Here is a 24,091-nt window from a genome sequence, read left to right as displayed (position 1 = left end):
GTCCAGGGTGCCTAAATCCCCCTCCACCCCTCCTAAGTACCCCAGACAGAGTGGCACCACTTTGGAGGGCTTCTATGGAGAAGCCCGCCAAAAGTGGAACAAAGGGCTCCACTTTGGGTCAGAGTTACAGAGGTGAACACCAACGCCATTTTAGAATCAAGTTTTGGCAAAAAATACCAACCGGAGTTATAATAATAAAGAAATAACCCGGCGGTATGTTCAAGGCTACCGTAAATAAATAAATAAAGGTATTAGCCTAAAACAATGGGAGATCCCATAGGAAAATATTCGCGGTCGAATATAAAAAGTAGTTTCCACTGCCACCAGCCAAAACTCGATGAGGGGGGACAGAGACGTGCCCCCTCGACTAAGAGACCCCGGGGCAATGGAATTGCCCCGGCCAGTACGTCAACAATATGATGGTTTGTACTGGTTCTGTTCAGGATTTGAGACTAGTAAAGTCAATGGTGACTTTACAGACCCTGGGAGACAGTAGTCAGTCCCAGGGTATGGAGTCTATGTTGGGGGGTCCCTAGGACACCCCTGGGTTACGGCACTGAGGGTGCTGTGTAACCCATTTCACAAAAACACATGAGGCCCTATGGAGTACAAGACCCCATAGCCCATTCAACACAAGGCAAACCAAAGAAACACACTTCAAACATGTCCAAGAGTGAGGGTAAAAGAGTCTCACTCTTGGCAGGAGAGAAAAAATAAACCCAGAAAATCCAGCAAAGCTGCTGGGGGACTCAATAGGTTAGGAAATTCAGCCTAAACAGAGAATTCTCCCTAACAACACTGGTGGCACGAGTTATGGTTGCTTAGCTTACCATAACTGGCGAATTATGGGGGGGTTTCTGTTTTACCTGTAACCATAACGTCCCTGTAACAATGTTTTTCCATTGAATTTCATAGCTTTTTGCTAGTGCAACTTAACCATATCGTCCCTTTCACAACGTTTTTTGTTAGTGAATATATATATATACATATATATATATAAACACATATACATATGTATAGACACACACACCTACTGGAGAAGATGGCACATTAGAGGTTGTAAGTCGTGGGAGAACACTTGACTCATGATGGGGGGGAGGGTGCACAAGGTGTGAATAAGGTATTGGGATAAAGCATTTGGCCCCAAGACGAATCATTTTTGTCACACAAATGCACACATACATTTCCAGTAGGATCATGTTTAGGACAGAAATGTAACACAAAAGCTAACCAGGTGATATATTTCATGAGCTATCTCATGGTGCACATTGACGTTTAGCATAGTTACTAGGATTTACTGAAATAAGAGCACTTATAATGACCACCAAGAACACTGCCTAGTCAACTGCATCATGATGTGAAAATAATAATTTTAATAAAAGAGATAGAAATAATTGGATTAAGCCGAATTTACTGTAGATTGGTCAGTGTTTTACACTTCTGTCTTACCTTCTTGAGTGCAATGCTGTACACTGTTAGCTTCTATACTGAATGCAGTTTGCGAGCAGTTCTGTAGACAAGCTGGAATTCCTATTATTTTGTACCTGCCTCCTATTTTCATTGTATTTGACAATTCATCTGAAAAAAGCATACCATAATGAAGGACAGATGTAATATGATACACATGGTTCAAACTGACTTGGCAATTAGAAGGTACTAACGTAGGTTAGGGGATATTAACAGTCAACACACTTCTAGATAGTTATTGATGGTTCTTGCATGGGAAGGTGGAAGCAAACTTGAAGGGCCTTAACGCAAGATCCAGGACTTCACTATTCTCCTGAACCCTTTGAGTCTCTATGGCGGGTGAAATCAGATAATTTTCCTTTTAGCAAGTAAGGGCCCATTGAAGTATATGGGCATATATGGGCAGATATGGACTTGGCGTGTGTATGAATTAAGTCCATTGCGGGTGGCACCCTCCAAAGGCATGTAAGTTGAACCGTATGACTTCACCCTATGCTAAGTTAAAAAAAGAAATCCGAGAGTGACCTCATTCATTGGCATTATTGTTACTTATTTACTTATTATTTGTGAAATGAAGTACTGTGTCTGATATCTACAATCAGATGATAAAATATGATATGAGCAATCCTTGCCTTCCAGAGACGCTTGAAAAGAAAAAAGCTTCAACCATTAGTGGAGTTTCTGATAGGAGTTGCCCCGATAAAGCGGGATATTATGCCTGAAAGTTATTTACATGTATCAATTTAAAAAAGGAATTAATACTAGCATTAAATACAAAAAATGCTGTTCAATTACTAAGGTGGAACTAAGGTACCACATTGTTCAATTAAATGGGCCCTGGCTATAAAAACAGGTACCAAAAGATCATGCAGTCAGATTGTTTTCTTTCATATAACGAACACAAATGTTCAAACAACGGACTGGCTTGGTGGCTAAGGTTTCATAGACAAACTGAAACACTTCGCAGGACTTGAAGACACTTCATTCAGAAGTGGCAATCCCATCATAAATATCCCCGCAGTAATCCTGATTAGTTTAAGCATAAGTGGGCCATTGCGCACACATCTGAGCTATTTCTGTGATGATACAGTATAGCCCCTCTCGATGAATCCCAGGATGTATCCGTTGGAGGAGTTAACTCTAGGTTCCAATGTGCAAACATTGTTAAGGTAAGTTGTATTCTATGTATTCTGGGACATGAAGGGCAGAATCAGCACAACTGTATTTACAGAGAGGTTTGAACATTATTGACATTCGGTTGGGGTTAAAAACAGCTACAACTACATGTTTTACATATCGCCGTGGGGTTCCCCAGGAGTCCCAGAAATTGTTGTTTTAATATGAAACACTTAAATAGTTTAAAAGGGGTTTCAATTGATACATTAAATGAATGGGGCAAGGAAAAGAAGGATTCTACTATTGGGGGGGCGGTAGGAGCCTCATAGTATCTCATAGTGGACTAACCAAAGTCTACAATCCAATCACCCCACTAACAAATGTGTGCCCTTCAAGTGTCAAGTTTCGCAGCCTTGACTATTTAGGCTCATAACATCCGAGTATCTCATTCACCCGGAATTTCCCCAAGGAATACTGGTGAAGGGGCTGTGGCGAGAAGGGATCCCTTCTGCATATATGGTGGCCATGTCCGGCATTACAAGACTCCTGATTGGATGTGCAATCTACGATACAAGAATTATCCAAAGTGATAAACTAGAGAACTCACGTTGTATTGTATTGGGACTGCAGAGAAATGAATAGGTCGAGACACACATGCCTGACTTATGCTTGGTATTAAAACTATTATTAGCAGCAAAACGGTGGACCTCTGGATATTGGAGATGAACAGAGCCCCCACCACGAAAGTTATGTGGATGTCGAGAGTCTGGAATATGGTCACCATGGAACACCTGTCATGCCTCCTCCAGGGCAGAGAATTATTGTAACATAGTCGCTGATCACCCTAACTGACGCATCAAGAGACTGCCAAAATCGTATGTGTCTTGCTCAAATACGAGCACTGCGCTGATTTGTTTTAGCGTGAAGCAGGGAAGTCCAACAAGAATATGATGGTACATGCCGGGAAGGTGGTGAGGGGAAGGCCGTGCTATCTGTTATTGAATTTTGTTTCATATGTAATTACAATAGTTGCAACAAAAAAAATACAGCAGACGTATCTCATGTAGTTCTGATAGAAATGGGACTTCGACCCAGTACGGGATCACATGGAGTGGCTAAAATGAATGGTGGACGTGCTGATGCCTGGAAAGCACACGCATTCTTTCTTAACTGTGTAGAACATAGCAAACTCTACAATGTTATATAAAGGCATTGATATTTCTGATGGTTTCCACACAGTGAATCCTGACGCACGCACATGATGCAGTTTGTGTTTGTCTGACTATACTCACCCTCGCCTATTTCCCCTGTGCACCACCCCACATGGCTTTATAATGTTAAAATGAGGTGCTATTTGCCCACGCTTGCATTTTTTGTTGACATGCAACCGTATTGAGGTGGTGTGATGATAACACGTACCCGTTTTATCTGCGTCGGCATGCATGCAACATTGAAGCCTGCGTGCTAGCGCCAGTTGCGGCTATGTGTGTGCTTCACCTCACCATCCGATATTTAACCAGTAGGTGTATCCGGCAGGGCTTCAATTGTGAAACACTCCTAGACACCTGGGTGGGTCTGAGCGCAAATGTGCCTACACATGTCCTCCAAGGTCTTCAGTTGAATGCAGTTACTTTTTCCTCCACGATGCATGCAGCAATGTCACTTGGCAGTACTTGTTTTAGCCTGTATAAGCATTTCTACCTTCTGAGGTCAAACATGTTTTGGCCCCTCTCTTCGGGCATAGCATACCAGGTGTGGTGTGTGACCCTCCCAAGTGTGTTGCCTCTTTAAGGGGAATGTGTCCCTCCCCTGTGTATTGCCATTTTAACAGACACAAGCTAATAAAAGGAGCCTCTGCAGACACGTGCACCAGAACGGCTGCAGACTGCCAGAAGGAATGACTGAGTCTGTGGGCCTCATTACGAGATTCACGGTAAGGGAAACCGGCACCACATACCGCTCCGGCCTATTACGAGCCGACAACCCGGTATCAGCGCCACCGCTGAGACCGTGCTCCTCCCTACCAGGATGCGCGCGGGCACGCAGCCCTTCGGGCCGGCAATACCGGGATGCCGCTAACAGGAGGACATCACAAGTCACGCGGACATGCAACTCCCGGCATCACGAAGGCGGTAATAAGGGATACAGGGATGCCGGCATCACCGGCATCGCAAATCACCCGCTAACAGCAATGTGCAGTGTTCCCAACTGCAACAGGTGCACACAATCAGCACAGGTGGAGGCAATGGAGTCTGGCCCAGCATAAAAGGAGCACACCCACACACCACACCCCTTTCCACACCAAAATGATCCCACTTGCAGTTGCGATATTGGGGCTGGAGGACATGCTTGCACTGCTACACCATGAGCAACAACTACAACAGACACTACAGAGGAGACGCAGGAGGAGAATGAGGGTGATTTTAAAACTGGAGGGAAGGGCCCTTAAAGTGTCAGAGCAGAGGGCCGTAGAAGACAAAATACACAAGTGGGTTCGCTCTGACAACTAAATTTAGAAGGGGTACTCTTTTTTTATATAGTACACATTCAATTATTTAGTCATGTCACACATATTCAATCATGTGTAATAGAGGTGAAATCTAAACACAAATAGACTTAAAGATTCACATATTCACATATGGTAAAGTAGCATTTATTAATTATGCATTTCAACATACAAGGATTAGTATCCAAAAGTATTTAGTTTTTTATCTTTGCATTTAAATTTGTAAATTCAAAGGAATTTTTAAAAACAAATATAGTTCCATATTGGTGCTTTGAAATTAAATAGTGACCACCACCTATAAGTGACAAGTGATAGTAGGGTTTAACTTATATAAACATATATGGGGCCAACGGAACAGGAAGAAACGAACCAACCAACGATTCTAAAGAAAATCCCTATCTTTAACCTCTCTGGAATACTTTTATCCAAAGATGAAACCTCCATACTTACCAAAGGGCTATCCTTCGTCCCCACAAAACCAACTGATTGGTTTAATCTGGACACAGAACTCTTTACTCTGTTCAGGAGTATAAGAAGAAAAGTGTATTTCAAAGATTTTGACTCCCCCCAGAAATGGGATGATACAGGCCTGAAAGTAAAATCCACTTTCAATCCTACGGATAATGAGATCCCAGGGTCCCTGCTAACCTTTGAAAAATGCATCACCAAAGAAATTAAAAAACTTCAAATCCGACCACGACGCACAAGGCGCAACCTTACTACAGGTGAAAGTAAGGCCTTGAAAAACCTATCAGAAAACAAACAACTAATCATCAAACCAGCGGATAAAGGGGGAGGTATTGTAATTCAAAACATAACACAATACAAGGAGATGGTAATGACACTACTTAATGATGAACAAAATTACAAAAAACTGAGGAAAGATCCCACAGCAGGTATCAAGAATAAAATCCAGGAAGTAACAAGATATGCCCTAGAGCAAGACTGGATCACGGCTCGTGAAGAGATCTTTCTCAATACCTCAGATAACCGCACACCGGCATTCTATGCACTACCTAAAATTCATAAAAACAGTCAAAAGCCACCAGGAAGACCTATAGTGTCAGGCTGTGGTTCAATACTAGAACCTGTGTGCAAGTTTATTGACCACTTCCTTAAACCTCTGAGCCAACAAACACCAACTTACCTCAAAGATACTATGACGACCATTACTAAATTCGAAGGACTAAAGTTCAACAAAGAAGAAGAACTCTTAGTGACCATGGACATAGTCAGTCTGTACACAAGCATTCCCCAAGAAGCAGCGGTCGAGTGTATAAGACACCATCTAACTCACCACATGAACCAAAGAAGAGTACCAACCAACTTTATAGTTGAACTCTTAGAATTGGCTTTGACTAATAACTTTTTCCAATTCGACGACAGCTTTTACCTCCAAACAAAGGGCACAGCCATGGGAGCAGCATTTGCCCCCAGTTTAGCAGTCATCTTCATGGCAGAATTTGAACATGCACATGTCATCAACATCTCCAACCCATTCCATGACAAAATCGCCTCATGGTACCGATATATTGATGATGTGATCCTAATATGGAAGGACAACGAAGCTAACTTGAGTGTATTTTTCAACTGGCTTAACACCAAATCCCAAAACATCCAATTCACCATGCAAAGTAATAATACATCGATTAATTTTTTAGACCTCTGCATTATGGATCAGAATGGAACACTGATATGTGACCTCTTCACTAAAAAAACAGATCGTAACACTCTGTTACACTATAACAGTCACCACCCCAAAAACTTACGGGATAATCTCCCTTATGGACAGTTTCTACGACTACGCCGCAATTGTACAGAACCAGAACAATACAAGAAACATGCCAAAAACTTACAGGACAAATTGATAGACAGAGGATACCCTAAGAAACTCATCATGAGGACCACGAAAAGAGCGAAGTATACGCCAAGAGAAAACTTGCTAACACCTAAAGCAGTAAATACACAACAAGATGACACCTTAACTTTTGTCTCGACCTTTAACTCTGATACCACCAAAATCAAGGGCATTTTAAAGAAATTCTGGCCGTTGGTACAACTAAGTTTACCGGAAGAAAAAATACCAAGAATGGCACTAAAGAGATCAAAGAACTTTAGAGACCTTTTGACACATGCCAGACTAGAAACAAAGAATCAAAGATCCACCATCTGGAACATGCGGGAAATAAGAGGCCATCATCCATGCGGCACATGTACGGCCTGCCGGTTCACAAAGAAAATGAACCACTTCAAAATAGAAGATAAGGAATGGCAACTTAGAAAATTCACAAACTGCAAAACCGCCAATGTAATCTATATAATAGAGTGCCCCTGTGGACTACGGTACGTAGGTCAAACTACCCGTCAGATCCACAAAAGAATTGGTGAACACCGCTCACGCATTAGATGCAAATCCATAACATCTCCCTTGGTCCAACACTATATCGAAAACCATCATGGACCAGACGACATTCTTTGGTGGGTAGCTGATCTAGTATCCAATACCAGCAATGCTACCAACTCCCTGAATCACAAAGAAGCCTGGTGGATTTTCAAGCTTAAAAGTATCTCCTTAGGACTCAACGAGGTGGAACCAACTAGATACTGCCACTAACAAGTTTCTGCTCCTGTTGAGTCCAAAACTACCATGGATCCCACTAATTACCATGACTCCCACCAACTAATATACCCTAGAGGTACACGCTAAAATCCTCACAGGCTGGAATTCCACATACCTTTTTCCAACTCCTCTGCCTTATATAGGCCTCAATTTTGAGGTCCCTCGATCCCCCGTACCTCCAGCCTTATTAGGCTCCCTCCCAATACATCCTTGTGATGGTATGCCCCTAATTCTCCAGCTGGGTGTCACCTATCCTTTTAGGACTTCTTTCATTGTTTCTATGCACCAACTGTCTTAGATATATCCTTCAGCACATATCGGCTAGGTTTCTGGCAGTTTACAATATCTTAAAAGTTAACACTGCCTTTTCGTCACAAAACGAAACTTAGCAGTTGCGCAGTTGTGTTTTAAGTGCAACACTATACACTGCGCGCATGCGCGCTGGCACACGATCGAGAGAGCTTCGTCTATTTCACTCGGCAGCGCTGCCGCCATTGTTTGTGAATATCTCCGGCAGACACAACCAATAATGCATACGCCCGAAATTCCACCAGTACTAAAGACTATTTTCTGACTAGATGAGAGGAGCCCAGCGCATGACAGCCTCTACGCTGCAACACTGAATCTTATCCAGGTAATGCAGCTCCCTCTCCTACACACAGCGAGTCAGCCCGCGTCTTTTGCATCACTGACCAGGCATTCTTGCCAACTTTTTTATGCCACTGCAGAAATACCATCTGCATACAGCCCGCAAGACCCGGATACTGCACCTGCAGCTCTGCACTCTACATACCTCACCTGGGGAACGTCACAAGATCCTACAAAGTTTAGGTGAGCTCCTGTACTCTCCCAAGCATGTGCCTATTCTTCTGCTAAGCACATAATTATGTCTTCCACTAAGACTAAGGAGCACTTAGCAACCAGATTTCCTCTCTCTCTTTCTTTTCCGTTCTTTCTCTGCTTTTAACCTTGGACAGATACGAGCTACATCAAGGCTCCCCTGTGTCGTGGACTCCATACCATTTGCGCATTTATACGTCCAGGCCCCACCTAAGACCCAGACCCCTAAGGTCAGTACTATGCCTTGCCCATGTGTGTGTGTTGGCTAATTTAGCCTATGATGCCCTACAATTAAGGCTGTTTTTAAATGTCATGTTATGTAAATTTCTTATTAAGTTTATTCTAAGCACTAATAGAGTCCCCTGGATTTTTTTCCAGGGCGACCTATATCCGGCCCAAGATGAAGGCTATCAGCCGAAACGTCCAAGGACCAGCTTCCTTTCCATCTCTTGCTAGTCCTTATTAATTGTCTTTAAACAACTTACGATTCAACCCAGGACGTCGACCACGTGTTAGGTCACCCAAAAGCCTGGCTACAGAAAACCAATAGCTTTTCATATGTATTGTTTTCAATATTGGTTGAAATATGTTTATATAAGTTAAACCCTACTATCACTTGTCACTTATAGGTGGTGGTCACTATTTAATTTCAAAGCACCAATATGGAACTATATTTGTTTTTAAAAATTCCTTTGAATTTACAAATTTAAATGCAAAGATAAAAAACTAAATACTTTTGGATACTAATCCTTCTATGTTGAAATGCATAATTAATAAATGCTACTTTACCATATGTGAATATGTGAATCTTTAAGTCTATTTGTGTTTAGATTTCACCTCTATTACACATGATTGAATATGTGTGACATGACTAAATAATTTAATGTGTACTATATAAAAAAAGAGTACCCCTTCTAAATTTAGTTGTCAGAGCGAACCCACTTGTGTATTTTGGAGAATGAGGGTGAGACAGGCCCAGCAAGTCCCACCAGTGCAGCCAGTGGTACCACGCAGGCAGCCTCCAATCCCTCGCAACAGAGCCAGTCCATTCAACCTAACCCCTGAGCAGATCCACACCCTGTACCGCCTGGACCGGGACACCATCATCACCATTGTGGACATGATACACGACGACATTGTCATCCTGATTAAAATCCGCACCACCATCCCCCCTCTACTGAAGGTAGGGTCTGTGCTCCACTTCCTGGCCACAGGCACCTACCAGCACACAATGGGTCAGATGCATGGCATATCGCAACCTTTATTTTCACACATGCTGAACCAAGTGCTGGATGCCCTCCTGAAGCACTCAAGCGACTACATATCCATAGCACGGACTGACCAGGAGATCTTCGACACTAAAATTGGCTTCCATGCCCTAGCAGGCATGCCAAACTGTATTGGTGCCCTCGACTGCACCCATGTGGAATTGGTGGTCCCACATGCCATGGAGGTGGCGTACCGCACTCGTAAGCTATACCACTCCGTCAATGTGCAGGTGGTATTTGACTCCAGCAAGTTCATCACACATTGTTGTGCCCGATATCCCGGATCAACTCATGATTCAATGGTCCTGCGGAACTCCCCGCTACCACGCTACATGGATCGACATGCTGGACGACGTGCCTGGCTGCTTGGTAAGTTGCAGTGTAATGGTTGGGGGAGAGAAACACACACCACCCAGGTGTGATTGGTGTAGTGACTGGACAAGGCCCATACTGCAAAACACTGTGCCCCAAAGAATCCCAAACTGAACATGACACCCAAACCTCATAGCAATGATGGGAGCTGCACACCAATGACAATATGCCTGACTTGCAACCAGCCCTCATCCCACGCCACGTCCACTGCACATCATCAGACCTTACCCTCTGTAACACAATGCATCAACATGCTGTGAGTATGCACAATGTAAATGACCGCAGCAAAACCCAACACAGGACATGCATCCATGAGTGTGCACAAATCAATCCCACCAAGGGAATACACTGCTTGTCACTGGCACACAGCCACAGTAGCACTGCACGTCACCATGGGAATAAGAAGCGCTGAATGTGAAATCATGTTGAGACTTGTGCCAATGCTAGTAGTAAAAAACATACGAATCACTCCACATAACATAGATGATAGCAAATACAGCGCTAGGCATCCACAGTGCATGAACACCAGCAAGGAAGTGGACACCCTGCATCATCTGGACGACGCAACCCACACCTGTAGACCATTGGACAGCACACATTGTTGCAAGTTAAAATGTGTGCATACATCCAGGGACATGTGCATGTGAACAACAAATATCTGTAGGCATGTGAGTGATAAGCACAGGTGTCATGTTAGGAATTGATTCACACATACCTTATTTTGCTCCAATGCAGGTGATGCTGGCTATCCCTTGAAGCCGTGGCTCCTCACCCCTGTCCGGAACCCGCAGAACAGGCACGAAGAGGACTACAATCGGGCCCATACTGGTACCCATGTGGTGATCGAGCAGACCTTTGGCCTGTTGAAGCCACAGTTTCGCTGCCTCAGCAGGTCGGGTGGGGCACTCCTGTATGGGCATGAGAAGGTGGCCAAGATCATCATGGCATGTGCCATGCTGCACAACATGTGCATCCGACGGAACGTGCCTCTGCCCTCTGACATTGAACAGCAACCACCAGGTGAGGATGAAGATGATGAAGAAGAAGGGGTTGCACGTCATGCAGGTGGCGATGCACAGTAGGGACGTGCTGTGCGCCAGTCTGTGATGGGCCAATATTTCTAAGACACATGGATGCAGTGGGTGCCATGGATGTGGGACTCAGGGCACTGGGTGTGGGGGTACATGGACACTGTGCACTGTAGACCAATAAAGCACACATTCACAATAAGTAATGTCCAGTCATGTGATTTTTTGGTACACAACGGGTGTATTGAACAGGTAATATGAACAAAGTGCTTTGACCCTCCACCTCACACACCCCCTGCCCCTCCCCCCACAACTCCCTCACACATGGTGTGCAATGGTATGCTACTTGGGTCTACATTAGTCCACACATGCAGGCTGCCCCTGCTACTTGTGTCCTCTGTCTGCTTCGAGGGCGGCATGTCGGAGCGCCCCATAGTGCGCGACGACCTGCGCAGGGGGCTCGTCTGCGTGGAGCTGGCCGATGACCCCGTAGCCGCATGCTCCACTGTCGGGCAGGACGCTGAGCCTCCAAGGCATCGGCTATCCTGGCCAGGACCTGCCTCACTGCCGACAACTCCTCACATATGCGTAAGGTGCTATACTCAATGGCCCCTTTCATGGCCTCAGTGTTCTCACGGGCCTCCTTCCTTGCCAGGAAACTATCTGAAACATACTGTTTCACAAGCCCTGTCAGCTCCTGCTGCCACCCCTCCATTTGTGACATTCGCCACTCCCCGTCCCGGACCCCTGTGGAGGTGGATGGGACATCTGGCAAGGGGCCCAATTCAGGTGGGTCTTCTGTGGGGCTCCAGGCCTCTGGTACTGCCTCTCCTCCAGACTGGTCAAGCGTAGTGCCATTGGGGGTGCTCATTGGGATGTGCTGGGGTGTTTGGCGGGGGCTGGGTGCGCCTACAACTTCCGTTGAGAGGTTGTCGTCCTCAGGGACACAGACCTCACCTTGGGACTGTTCTTCTTCATCGCCACTCTGGGGCGCTGTGGCAGCTGCCTCCCCTACAGAGCTGTTTGCGGCTGTCCTTTGTCGCCCCTGTGCCTTGCCATCCTGTGTCAGCTTTGCCTTCGGTGGCTGATGTGGCTTGCCTGGGCCCTTAGACGTGGAAGGCCTGTTGCTGTCTTCCCTGCCTCTGGCCTTCTTTGATGGAGTCGTGGCCTGTGCAGCTGAGTCCTGTGCATCGCTGTCAGAATCTGAGCCTGTGGGGGACCGAGAGAGGGGCGGCATCAGTGATGGTTGTACATGCATCATGCATACATTGGTATTAGTACAGTTCTACACATTTGATGATTTGCTGTCTTGGAGTTGTGACATACAGGTTGCTTGCTATATGGGGGGGATAGTCAGTTATACGTCTGGTTCACACATGTTTAAGGTGGTGTATGCTGTGTGACATGCCTTTGTGTTGTGGACTGCATGCAGTGTGGCACATGCCGTTCCGCTTTTTGTGGGGTGTGTCTCAGGGATGCTGCTTGCATGCCAGTGATGCACTTTCTACTCTCTCCTCCTCTATCGCCTCCTCTCTTGATCTACTTCACCCCCTTCCCTTCTTCAGTCCAACCCGGAAACCCTCTCAACCTTGGCTCTCTCCTCAACTTCTCTCTATGCGGCGTCTCCTCCGACGTCTTGAGAGACTCTGGCTCAAATCTCCTTCGCTTTCCAACTAAACCTCATACTTCTCCTACCACTCTCTTTGTGACTCTTGCCTCTCCTCAGCAAAACGCTCCTACTACTCCAACCTTCTCTAATCCCAAGCCTCCCACCCTCGCCGCATCTTCCAAACTCTCTCCCGTCTTCTCTCTCCTCCCACCCCTGATCCCTCATCCTCTTCCACCCTTTCACCCTCCGACTGCGCAAACTTCTTCTCTTCCAAAATCCTTGCCCTTTGGCAAAAAATCAATTGCTCCTCTTAGTCCCCCCTCCCCCTCTACCTGCATGACTGACTTCTCCCCTGTCTCCCCTTCTGATGTTTCCACCCTACTCTCCAAAGACCACCCCTCGTCTGCTCCTGCTGACCCTTTCCCTTCCCTCCTTATTCCTAAAATCTACCCTCTTCTTATTCCCTACTTAACTTCCTTCTTCAACACCTGCCTTTCCTCTGCTATCTTCCCCTCTGCTTTTCAAACACGCCACCATCATTCCTATTCTGAAGAAACCTTCTGCTGACCCCCTGCTCACCTCTAACTTCCGTCCTATCTCACTTCTCCCAATCCTCTCTAAACTCCTCGAGCGCCTGGCCTACTCGCAACACTCAACCTTTGTCACTAATCTCTCTCTCCTTCCTCCCTCTCAATCTGGCTTCCGTCCTAAACACTCTCCTGAAACTGCTCTCACTTACATCCTTACCTCTCTCCTCTCCGCTCGACACTCTAAGCAATCCTCTGTCCTTGTTCTCCTAGACCTCTCTGCTGCCTTCGACACTGTCGATCACCCCCTTCTTCTCGACACTCTTTCTTCCTTTGGATTCAAAGGCTCTGTTCTTGGCTGGCTTTCCTCCTACCTTTCCTCCCGCTCTTTTGCTGTTTCCTGGGGAGGCCACTCCTCTCCTACCCAGCCTCTGGAATACGGTGTACCCCAAGGTTCGGTACTTGGCCCTTTACTTTTCTCACTCTATACCTCCCTCCTTTCCCCAGTTATCTCCTCATTTGGCATTTCTCACCATTTCTACGCCGATGATACTCAGCTCTTCCTTTCCTTCTCTTCCTTCTCTCCTGACTTCCACATCAAACTCTCTTCCTGCCTTACTGCAATTAAAAATTGGATGTCTTCTCGCTTCCTTTCCCTTAACACCGATAAAACTGAAGTAGTTTTCTTCCCCTCAAACTCTCTTCCCCCTCCCTCTCCTCCTCCTTTCATTCATTTTCCCCCTTCCAATCTGCCCATCTCTGACCACGCTCGCAACCTAGGCATTCACTTTGACTCCTCTCTCACCTTTTCCCATCACATCTCTCTCACCTCTCGTGCCTGTCGCTTCCACCTCTTTAATATTCGCAAAGTCTGCCCCTCTCTCACTTTCCATGCTACTAAACTCTTAATATTTTCCCTTATCTACTCTCGCCTCTTCTACTGCTCCTCCTTACTCTTTGGACTCCCTACTTCTCATCTCGCCTCCCTTAAATCTATCTACCTCTCTGCCGTCTGCACCCTCTGTCTCCTCTCCCCCTGTGACTCCATCTCTGCTTCCCTTTCCTCCCTCGACTGGCTTCCCTTTCACTCCCTACTCAAATTTCAATTTCTCTGCCTAGTCTTTAAATCTCTCCATGGTCTTGCTCCCCCTTATCTCTCCTCCTTCCTCTCGTTCTACACTCCCTCCCGCTCCCTTCGCTCAGCCGACTACTTCCTTCTCACTGTTCCTCCTTCCCCTTGTGCCACATCCCGCTTCCGCTCCTTCCATGTCCTAGCCCCCCTTCACTGGAACTCCTTAACTCTCTCGCTCTGCTCTATTTCTACCCTTTCCTCATTCCGATCTTCCCTCAAATCTCTCCTTCTCCATCCCCCGCCATGAATCTCCTCCCCCCTCCTCGCTCACCTCCCCCCTTGCCTTACCTCCTTGTTCATCTCCCTCCCTCATCCCCCTTCCATTCTCACCCTCATCCCATCCTTTCCCTCCTCCTCCTCCTCCTCCTCTTCCCCCCTCTCCCTGTCAATTCTACTGCACTACTCTCCTTCTCCACTCCAGTTAATTGCTCTACTTATTGTTTTGTTGGTCTGATACTCAATTGTAAATTGCTTCCTCTGTTACTGTTATAATGTTAACTGTTATATGTATCCCGTTGTTAAAATGTGCAGCGCTTTGGTGTACAGCGCTATATAAACTAAATAAATACAAATAAATACAAATACAAATGTAGATGTGACGGTGCTGGGGACAGCATCTATGCAGGGATGTGTCAATGTGTGTGTTTGGTGGCCCATGCATTGGCTCATGTCACTGTCACATTAGTGGCCCATCATCATACTTTGCATTCCAGTGGTTTGTGGGGACACTCACCTCCATCTGCCGATGACGGCACTCCACGCTCCATATCTCCCACTCCCTCTATGGCCTCCATGCCAATGGTGGTGACACAGGTTTCTTCCCATCGGGTGAGTTTTATGGGGGAGTTGGACCTGCCGCCTGTAGCCAGACCCTGGCTCAGATTTGCTGATAAGATATTGTGCACACCGAGGCGCAGGTCATCCCACTTTTTTTTACATCCTTTACGGTGCGGGGGGTGGTGCCAACCGCACTGACCTTCTGGGCCACTTGCTCCCATACTTCTTTCTTTTTTAGCTGTGCAGCTCTCCTGAGGTCTGTTGCAAAGACCACGTCTCCATTCTCTGCCAGAGTGTAATTCGTCCTCAGAGAAGTGCTCCTTTCGCTGGCGGGATGCTCCTTTTTTAATGGCCTTTGGCATTGTGCTGCAGATGTAGCTGGTGGTGTGAGGCTCCAGGTCCTGTATCTCGAGGATTGCAATGGATTGTGTTTTTCAAGATGGCCGCCATAGCATTTCCTGTTCCGGCGCAATGAAGTTACTTCCGGCGCCGGTATTGCCGGGCACGTTATTGCCGGACTCGTTATTGCCGGACCCGTTATTGCCAGTGCCCGTTATTTAGGGGTTGACGAAGGCATATGAGGTGTCAGCGCTTTCCATGATGCCGCTAACGGGGGATTTAGGTTCATTTACTGCATGCCGGTACAGACGATACTGGCGTGTCGCTACACACGTGCATGCATTCTCGTAATCGGCCGCTGTTAGCGGCGTCACTGCTACCCGGACGTGGTATTGCCTCCATGCCGGTAAGGTTTGGTTTTTACCGCAAATCTCGTAATGAGGCCCTGTGTCTCATTTATGTAGGCCTGCATGCCTACCAGTGGAGGCACAGGCCTGCATGCCCTGATGCCGCTGGACCCTCGTGCCAGTACGGTGGCAGAGGCCCGCACGGCCAGGGGCATGGCCCCCACCCCCACAGGTGCTGGAGCTCTATAGCACCATGGGACCCAACCCCCACAGGCACTGGGCCTGTCGATGGCTGGTGTCTCTAGCACTCTGTGGGGTGGGGGGTTGGGAGGGAGTGCCGCTGATCGTCTATAGCGGGCCCCCACAACATTGGCGACGAGGAGCGAAACCCCATGGTCTGCGTTCCCATGCTGTCCTTTGAATGTGATCTCCTTTGTTCCTCTGCATAGGGGAATGAGGAGGAGGGAGGACGGAGGAGGAGCGTCAGTCCACTGTCATGGAGAGGTGCAGGGGAGTCCTTGCACGCTTCGCCCCGGCCGCGGCCCTCATTCATGGGGGTGCTTGTGCGGCCAGGATCGGAGCGTGGGGGCAAGTTTGTACCTCTGCTGCCCCTGCGGTGTCTATGGCCATCAGGGGGTGAAGAAACGGAGCGGCCGCAACCGCGTGAAGAGAGGGAGAAGGGGCGGCCTCTGCCACATCCTGGAGGGAGAGTCCTGATGGTGGATCTGCCCCTGGCCGCGACTTCGTCGCCAGAAGAGATGACGGGGAGGACCAACTGCCCCCTGCGGCATCCACCGCTGAAGAGATGTCTTTGGAGGGCCATCTGGCCCCTGCGGCGTCTGCCGCAAGAAGAGATGTCAGGGGAGGGCCTTCTGCCCCCTGCGGCGTCTGCCGCAAGAAGAGATGTCAGGGGAGGGCCTTCTGCCCCCTACGGCGTCTGCCGCAAGAACAGATGTCAGAGGAGGGCCATCTGCCCCCACAAGAAAGAATGCACCACCCGGAATAGTGCATGCCCCAATAAGCGGCAGCACCATCATATGGTGTGCCACAACGCCGCCGGAGCCCTACTGTGATCCCGGGCCGTGCGGAGGTGAAGAAAAGCTCAGGGATCAGAGCTGTCAAAAAAAATAAAATGCGCGTATCCATGCTGGTGCCCGGATAAGATCCCGGGCCCGGCGGTGACAATGGTGAGGTGCTCCGGTCGGGAGCAATTGAAGTGACGGTCCCTGTGTGAGCCCGGGCCACCGGCAGTGAAAACAACATAATGGGCAGCACTTTAGCAGCTGTAAGACCAGGCCGTCGGCGGGGAAAGAAGGGCTCCATGTCAGAGAACAGATTAGAGGGGAAAAAATGTGTGCATGTCACAGGCGATCCCGGGCCCATTGGCGGTGTGTTGGTTGGAAGAGGATGGAAGGAAACACGACCATAATGATAGTGCAGCATGTGCGCTGGGCACTTATATCTTTTTCTCTTCCACCGGAGTGGTAAAGAGGGAAGCCCGTTGCACTCAACACGAGCCTGCGCCGCCCAGTGGTGAATGAAAATGGCAAAGCCTATGTAGGCGCTGTTAGTACAAGCAGGCAGAGCCCTGCAGCGAGGTGCCAGAGGCCCCACCTGAAATTGCAGTTGACCCTACGGTGACAGTCTGCAGTGCTCCACGACGGAGCAAGAGGCTGACCGGCCCCCGCAGGGGGCGCTAGAGGGACAGCCTACATAGCGGGCTGTCCCCTCTGGCCACCCCCTTCCGGTTGCTGGGCATGCCTCTCCTCTTCCTCCCACCTCAGCGAGGCGGAAGAGGTGTCCCCGGGGACCTGGCTTCCGGTCAGATCTCCCCGGGGACACTTATAAGGGCGGGAGCGGCAGGCCATCAGTCTTTTGCCCTGCAGCTCCCGCCTAGTGTTAAAGGAATGGTGGCAGTTGGTGGTGTGGACAGGGCACTCGCAGAGTTGAGTGAGCGCTCACTCACGCCCGGAGTAAGATGCAGATACCAGCAAGGTTATGGTAAGTTCAAGAGCGTGATTTCTTATCTACAGTGCGAAAAACAGACCGCGGAGGAACAGGTACGCACTTTTGTGGTTTGGGCGCACTCAGAAGGATTGTCAAAGAGTTGGGCGGCGTCGCACCTGGCGGCGGTTGCCTTCCACTCCAAGTTGGAGGGGAGGGGTGATCCCACAAAGGGGTTTTTGGTGCGCTCGGCATTGAAAGTCTGGGCCCGTTCGGAGCCAAGGTCTGAGGACGTGCGCAAACCAATTGACTTTGGGTTATTGGTGAGGTTGTTGGCCATATTACCTAGCATATGCTTCGGCGAATACGAAACGGCTCTATTCAGGTTGGCGTTCGCATGGGCCTTTTTTGGGGCCTTTAGGATTAGTGAGCTAGTTTCTGCATCCAAGAAAGACACATCTGGGAGGGCCATTGCTTTGGGTGATGTATCCCTGTTCCACAAAACTCAGGTGAAGGGGTCAGTATATGGTTGAGGAAAAGCAAGACGGATCAGCAGGGAAAAGGTTTTCACATATGCCTACATGGGGCCCCCCCTGGCGGATTGCTGCCCTGGGCACCTTTTTAAGCGGTTTCTACAAATAAGAGCTACAAGCGCTGGCCCCCCCCCGCTAATCCACGCCGACACTTCCCCCCTCTCTGTATTTCAATTTCGCATGGTGCTGACAATGGCCTTGAAGGCCTTGGGAATTCAGGGGGGGGGGTGGTCTACCCATAGTTTCAGGATAGGCGCAGCTACCACTGCTTTTTAGCAGGGCATGTCTCCACGGGCAATCATGAAGGTGGGGAGGTGGGAGTCAGGCCGTTTGACTGTATGTCCGCCCCCAGCACAGTGCATTCCCAGAAGAATACTAGATACCAAGAGCACTCAAGGGCCGGGCTGGGTAGTTTGGGCGGGTTGGATCCTGGGGGATCAAAAAACTTATGGTGTGGTATGTTTTTTCCCCGCAGATAACGCAGTGTGGTTGATTGGCCACTCATTTGTGACACGCGTGTAAAAAAAAAAAAAAAAAAAAAGGGCTAGGCAATGGACGATCGGCCACAACCTGGGATTCAATGGTACCGAGGGTGTGTGTGGCCGGCACTCCTGGAATGAGGTGGCATTCCTTGCTGCCTGCTATTCACTGGTGACTCCAGGGGAGGCGGGCACCAAGGTGGTTATTAAGTCATTTGGGGGGCAACAATCCGACCAAGTTAGGTCGCGGACGTTTGCCCACACAAATACAGGTGACGTTGCGCATAGTGGCGCACGAGTTACCTGGTGTGAATCCCCACCCACCCACGCCTGATAAGTAAAGTCTTGGGGCAAACAAGTCCAAGGTCGGTAAGATTTTGAGTGTAACCAAAAGCGTTGTCAGCTTATGCCAGTGGCATATATGGGACAGTGTCCTACTAGTAGTAACCAGTGTTCTCCGGGTAGTACCCAGAAGCGTTGTCAGCTTGTGCCAGTGGCATATATGGGACAGTGTCCTACTGGTAGTAACCAGTGTTCTCCTGGTAGTAGCCGCCTGGGTGAGCTAAGGAGGGTTGGTTGCAGTAAACCAAGGCGAGTATGGTAACAATGTAGATGTTTAGGAAAGTTTTAAGGAGAAGTAAGGTCCTAAGGTTTGGGGGCATTGATGGCAGCGGGAGCCACCATCAAAGCGTGGCGGAGTATCGGGGCGGTCCTAGCCAATGAGGGACTTCACGCTGCAGCTGCAGCGGCTCGGGATTGGCCGGGCTCGAGCCGATCCCTCGACGGGCACTGACTCCCTTACTTAGGCCTTTAGGCCAACAATCTCCTGGTCAGTGCCCCTGAGTGTCCTGCTGGTAGTACCAGTGTAGCTGGAATAACCAGCAGTTTTTGTCAGTTTGGCCAGTGGCTAAAGAGGTGACATGGTTCACCCGTATCTGACTGTTTGGCCAGTGGCTAAAGAGGTGACATGGTTCACCCGTATCTGACTGTTTTTTGTGATGTGGCTGGGACCGTCCCAAGTTGTCTTGCTCCAAATAAACTGTGACCTTGTGTTTTCCAAAGAACTTTAAAAAAGTTGTCTGTGTATTCATTTCAATGTACTATTATTCTGACCTAAGGAGGTGGGGGTGTCCAATGGGGATCTCCCCGCTAAGAGGCTGACCGGCCCCCGCAGGGGGCGCTAGAGGGACAGCCTACATAGCGGGCTGTCCCCTCTGGCCACCCCCTTCCGGTTGCTGGGCATGCCTCTCCTCTTCCTCCCACCTCAGCGAGGCGGAAGAGGTGTCCCCGGGGACCTGGCTTCCGGTCAGATCTCCCCGGGGACACTTATAAGGGCGGGAGCGGCAGGCCATCAGTCTTTTGCCCTGCAGCTCCCGCCTAGTGTTAATCCCCACCCACCCACGCCTGATAGTAAAGTCTTGGGGCAAACAAGTTGAAGGTCGGTAAGATTTGGAGTGTAACCAAAAGCGCTGTCAGCCTGTGCCAGTGGCATATATGGGACAGTGTCCTACTGGTAGTAATCAGTGTTCTCCTGGTAGTAACCAGAAGCATTGTCAGCTTGTGCCAGTGGCATATATGGGACAGTGTCCTACTGGTAGTAACTGGGAGTTAATACGTGCAGACCGGTAGTAGAGTAGGATCAGGGTGAGGCTTTCGCATCATCAATAGGAGTGATAAGGTGAACAGAGTTAATTAGTGATAAGATAAGTTTAGTGTGTTGTATGAGTTGTTCCTAATTCTCTTCTCTTGTTACAGGCGGAGTATCGGGGCGGTCCTATCCAATGAGGGACTTCACGCTGCAGCTGCAGCGGCTCGGGATTGGCCGGGCTCGAGCCGATCCCTCGACGGGCACTGACTCCCTTACTTAGGCCTTTAGGCCAACAATCTCCTGGTCAGTGCCCCTGAGTGTCCTGCTGGTAGTACCAGTGTAGCTGGAATAACCAGCAGTTTTTGTCAGTTTGGCCAGTGGCTAAAGAGGTGACATGGTTCACCCGTATCTGACTGTTTGGCCAGTGGCTAAAGAGGTGACATGGTTCACCCGTATCTGACTGTTTTTTGTGATGTGGCTGGGACCGTCCCAAGTTGTCTTGCTCCAAATAAACTGTGACCTTGTGTTTTCCAAAGAACTTTAAAAAAGTTGTCTGTGTATTCATTTCAATGTACTATTATTCTGACCTAAGGAGGTGGGGGTGTCCAATGGGGATCTCCCCGCTATGGGTATTGACATGTCCAGGGCCCTCGGCAGAAAGCCCTGGGGCGGCAGACGGTGAATACTGAAGACCACTCAGTGCAAGGGAGAATGACCCACACTGCAAAGTCAAGGCAAGGGGCCCTCTGGAAGAAAGAAAAAAAATGGGGCATCAGTGGTGGCCGGAAGGAAGTCCTGAGGGTCAGCACATCTCACTGCTGGCAGCCCTGTTGGCATGCCTGGGCCTCAGGCAGTCGAACTGAAACAAAGTTCCACACAATTGAAGTATGCCCATTGTTTTAGCTTACATCTGAATTGCGCCCATTGTTTTTATAGTTGAAGTGTGCCCATTGTTTCTACAGTTGAAGTGTGCCCATTATTTTTACAGTTGAAGTGTGCCCATTGTTTCTAAAGTTGAAGTGTGCCCATTGTTTTAGCTTACATCTGAATTGCGCCGATTGTTTTTACGGTTGAAGTGTGCCCATTGTTTCTGCAGTTGAAGTGTGTCCATTGTTTTTACAGTTGAAGTGTGCCCATTGTTTTAGCTTACAGTTGAAGTGTGCCCACTGATTCTTATCCCTATCAAACATGCACACCATCACCTACAGCTTGCACACTCTCACCACCTTACTAGTCTCCTTGGGTAGTGTGACTGTGAAGACTGGAGGGGGGTGTCTGTACTTCCGCTCTCTATATCTTAGAGGAGAGGCACAGAGGACCCCAGCCAAGATTCTCTATTATTGGTAACGTAGTCGAGCAATCAAGGCCTAGCTTCTCAGGAGGTGATACAGGCTGGTTCTTAAGTACAGTGTAGTCCCCGAACCCCCACAAAGGAATGTCCACACACTGTATTACTGAAAACACAGTCTTTATATAATTAATATTCCAAGGTATGTACACGATCACAATAACGCACTTTGTACTCGGAAATCAACAATGATAAATATATACAATTCCAAAGTGGTACCACCAATGTTATCGAATCTCATTAAAGTGCATCAACTGTACGGTTAAAATGTCACACAGATCAATACCACAGAAACCAGCAACAGAGATAGGAAGGAAAGCAAGATGGTTGAAACAATAGGCAGAATGCTGGCCTCTACCGATAGACACAGTTCTGTGTGGAGATCCCCCCACCTGGGCAACCTGCAAAATAAAGATATATAGCACAAGCCCAGTCCATATATTGTTCACGAGTCTTATTTCCTCCTATTAATGTTTTACCCCCCCAATGTACCTGGTGGAGTAGAGTTCTTCGAAGACGCGTCGAAGGATCCTTCTTGAGTGACTCCCGTTAAAGCAGGAGCCACGGATCGTCGAGAGGCGTCAAAGATGGTGAACTTGTCGTCGACGGCGGCGATGAGAAGTTCAAGGGTGCCGAGACCCCGATGTCGATCCAGGAGGTGCTCGTCAGCGACGTCCTGCGAGGATGAGGTGTGCGGGGCACTTCGGCGATGGATTGTTCAGGACCACAAAGAGTTTCAGAAGAACTGTGGCACAACAAGGGCGTTGAGTCGTCGAAGTCTTTGTGGCCTTCAGGTGGCGGGAAACCCACCGGCGGATTCTCCTCGGCGTGTTGGTCGTCCTCGACTTTCTCCAGCGGGACAAAGCGGTCGACGTTGCGGACAAGTGAGTCCTTGGATTCAAATGTTCTTAGGCAAAGGAGCGGGCGGCTCCGGTCGTCGGCGGCACGGCATCAAGTGGTCCCCATGGCTGGGCAACACAACTTCGATGGGCCTCCAGCGGTTACACAAACCTGCGAACCCTGGTCGACGGTAATGGACTTCGACAGCGGCGAAGTCCGGGTGCTTTGCTTCGTTCTCCTCAGCGGTCCCGTCTCGGGTCGGCAGACTTTCGAGGGTCTGACTTCCAGGGAGCTTCGGCAAAGGTTAGCGGTGCTCGATGGTCCCTCGGAGCACGGGAAGAGGGCGCCTTACCAGGTCCTCTCTCGAATCAGTCCTTGACGAGTTCGGCAGCTTTCAGATCAGGTCAAAGCAAATGCAACAGCAAGTCTTCGTCTTCCAGCTGGGCGTCGAGGATCAGCAGTTCCAGTTACTCTTAAAATATAGACACAGCTTCTGAACAATTTCCAGTGGTGAGAGGTTCCCAGATATACTATCTTGTCTCTCGTCCACACTGCTGGGTCACTCTCAGCAGCCATTCATTCAGAAGGCCATGCATGCAGTCGGTCAGCCAATCAGGCACACTGTGCATTCAGGCCATCCTCCTCCCTCTCAGACACTCACAACAAGGAATGTGGATTGGGACAAGTACTCAGCCATTCAACACTACACACTGCATTCAGGCCAGTTTTGGGCAGGGCTGTCTCAGTCTTTGTCTCTCATCCCAGAAACCAGACAGCCACAACAAGAGGTGCATATTGGTCACACACTCCATTCACCCAGGTCCCACCCACAGGGCGTACCCACAACATACAGTCACTGGGAAGGTTCCAGTCAGTCTGGACTGGACTTCACGACAACACCATATACGGAACTTCCACCCAACAGCCAGTCAGGGGGAAGGGACAGAGTCAGGGCTTCCCAGGACTTTGGGAAAACAAGGTAATAGGTAATAGAAAGCAAGAGGACACAGGGGCCATTTTGTTTTCCATCAGGAATCAACTGATTCCAATGGCAGGGCCTGGGGATCCCAAAATGGAGGATACTCAGCGCACCTGTCAAAGTCAGCATGGAGCTGCCACCAGCCCATACTCTGCTCTGCGGGCCACCCACAGGTGCCCAAAAACATACACTAGGGGCACAGGGTTGTACCCCCCCACCCATGGGTGCCGTAAGGGTATCCCATGAGTCTGTTCACCAAGCCAAAAGAGAGAGAGCTGTACCGCCAGGAGTCCCACATGAACTCCTGCGCGGAAAATATGACAGAACACATGATAAAAAGGCAGTAAAGGACAAGGATACGGAGGCCCTGTCCCTCCGATGCATTTCCAGCATCACAGTGACTGGCTCCCTCCCCCTGGTGCTCTAGCCCCA

General features: G+C 48.8%; 1 protein-coding gene across 1 annotated transcript in view; it reads right to left on the bottom strand.

Annotated features, from left to right (window-relative positions):
- MCMDC2 (minichromosome maintenance domain containing 2) overlaps positions 1-24,091 on the bottom strand; it is a 2,206,017-nt gene that overhangs the window by 1,188,900 nt on the left and 993,026 nt on the right. Inside the window, exon 7 of the mRNA XM_069621139.1 lies at positions 1,450-1,578. Coding sequence (XP_069477240.1) covers positions 1,450-1,578 — 129 coding nt within the window. The remainder of the gene's footprint in view (positions 1-1,449; positions 1,579-24,091) is intronic.

Source organism: Ambystoma mexicanum, chromosome 5q (genome assembly GCF_040938575.1).
Source record: "Ambystoma mexicanum isolate Mex_15411 chromosome 5q, UKY_AmexF1_1, whole genome shotgun sequence".
In the NCBI taxonomy this organism is placed as follows: domain Eukaryota; kingdom Metazoa; phylum Chordata; class Amphibia; order Caudata; family Ambystomatidae; genus Ambystoma; species Ambystoma mexicanum.
This window is presented reverse-complemented; position numbering and strand designations above follow the sequence as displayed.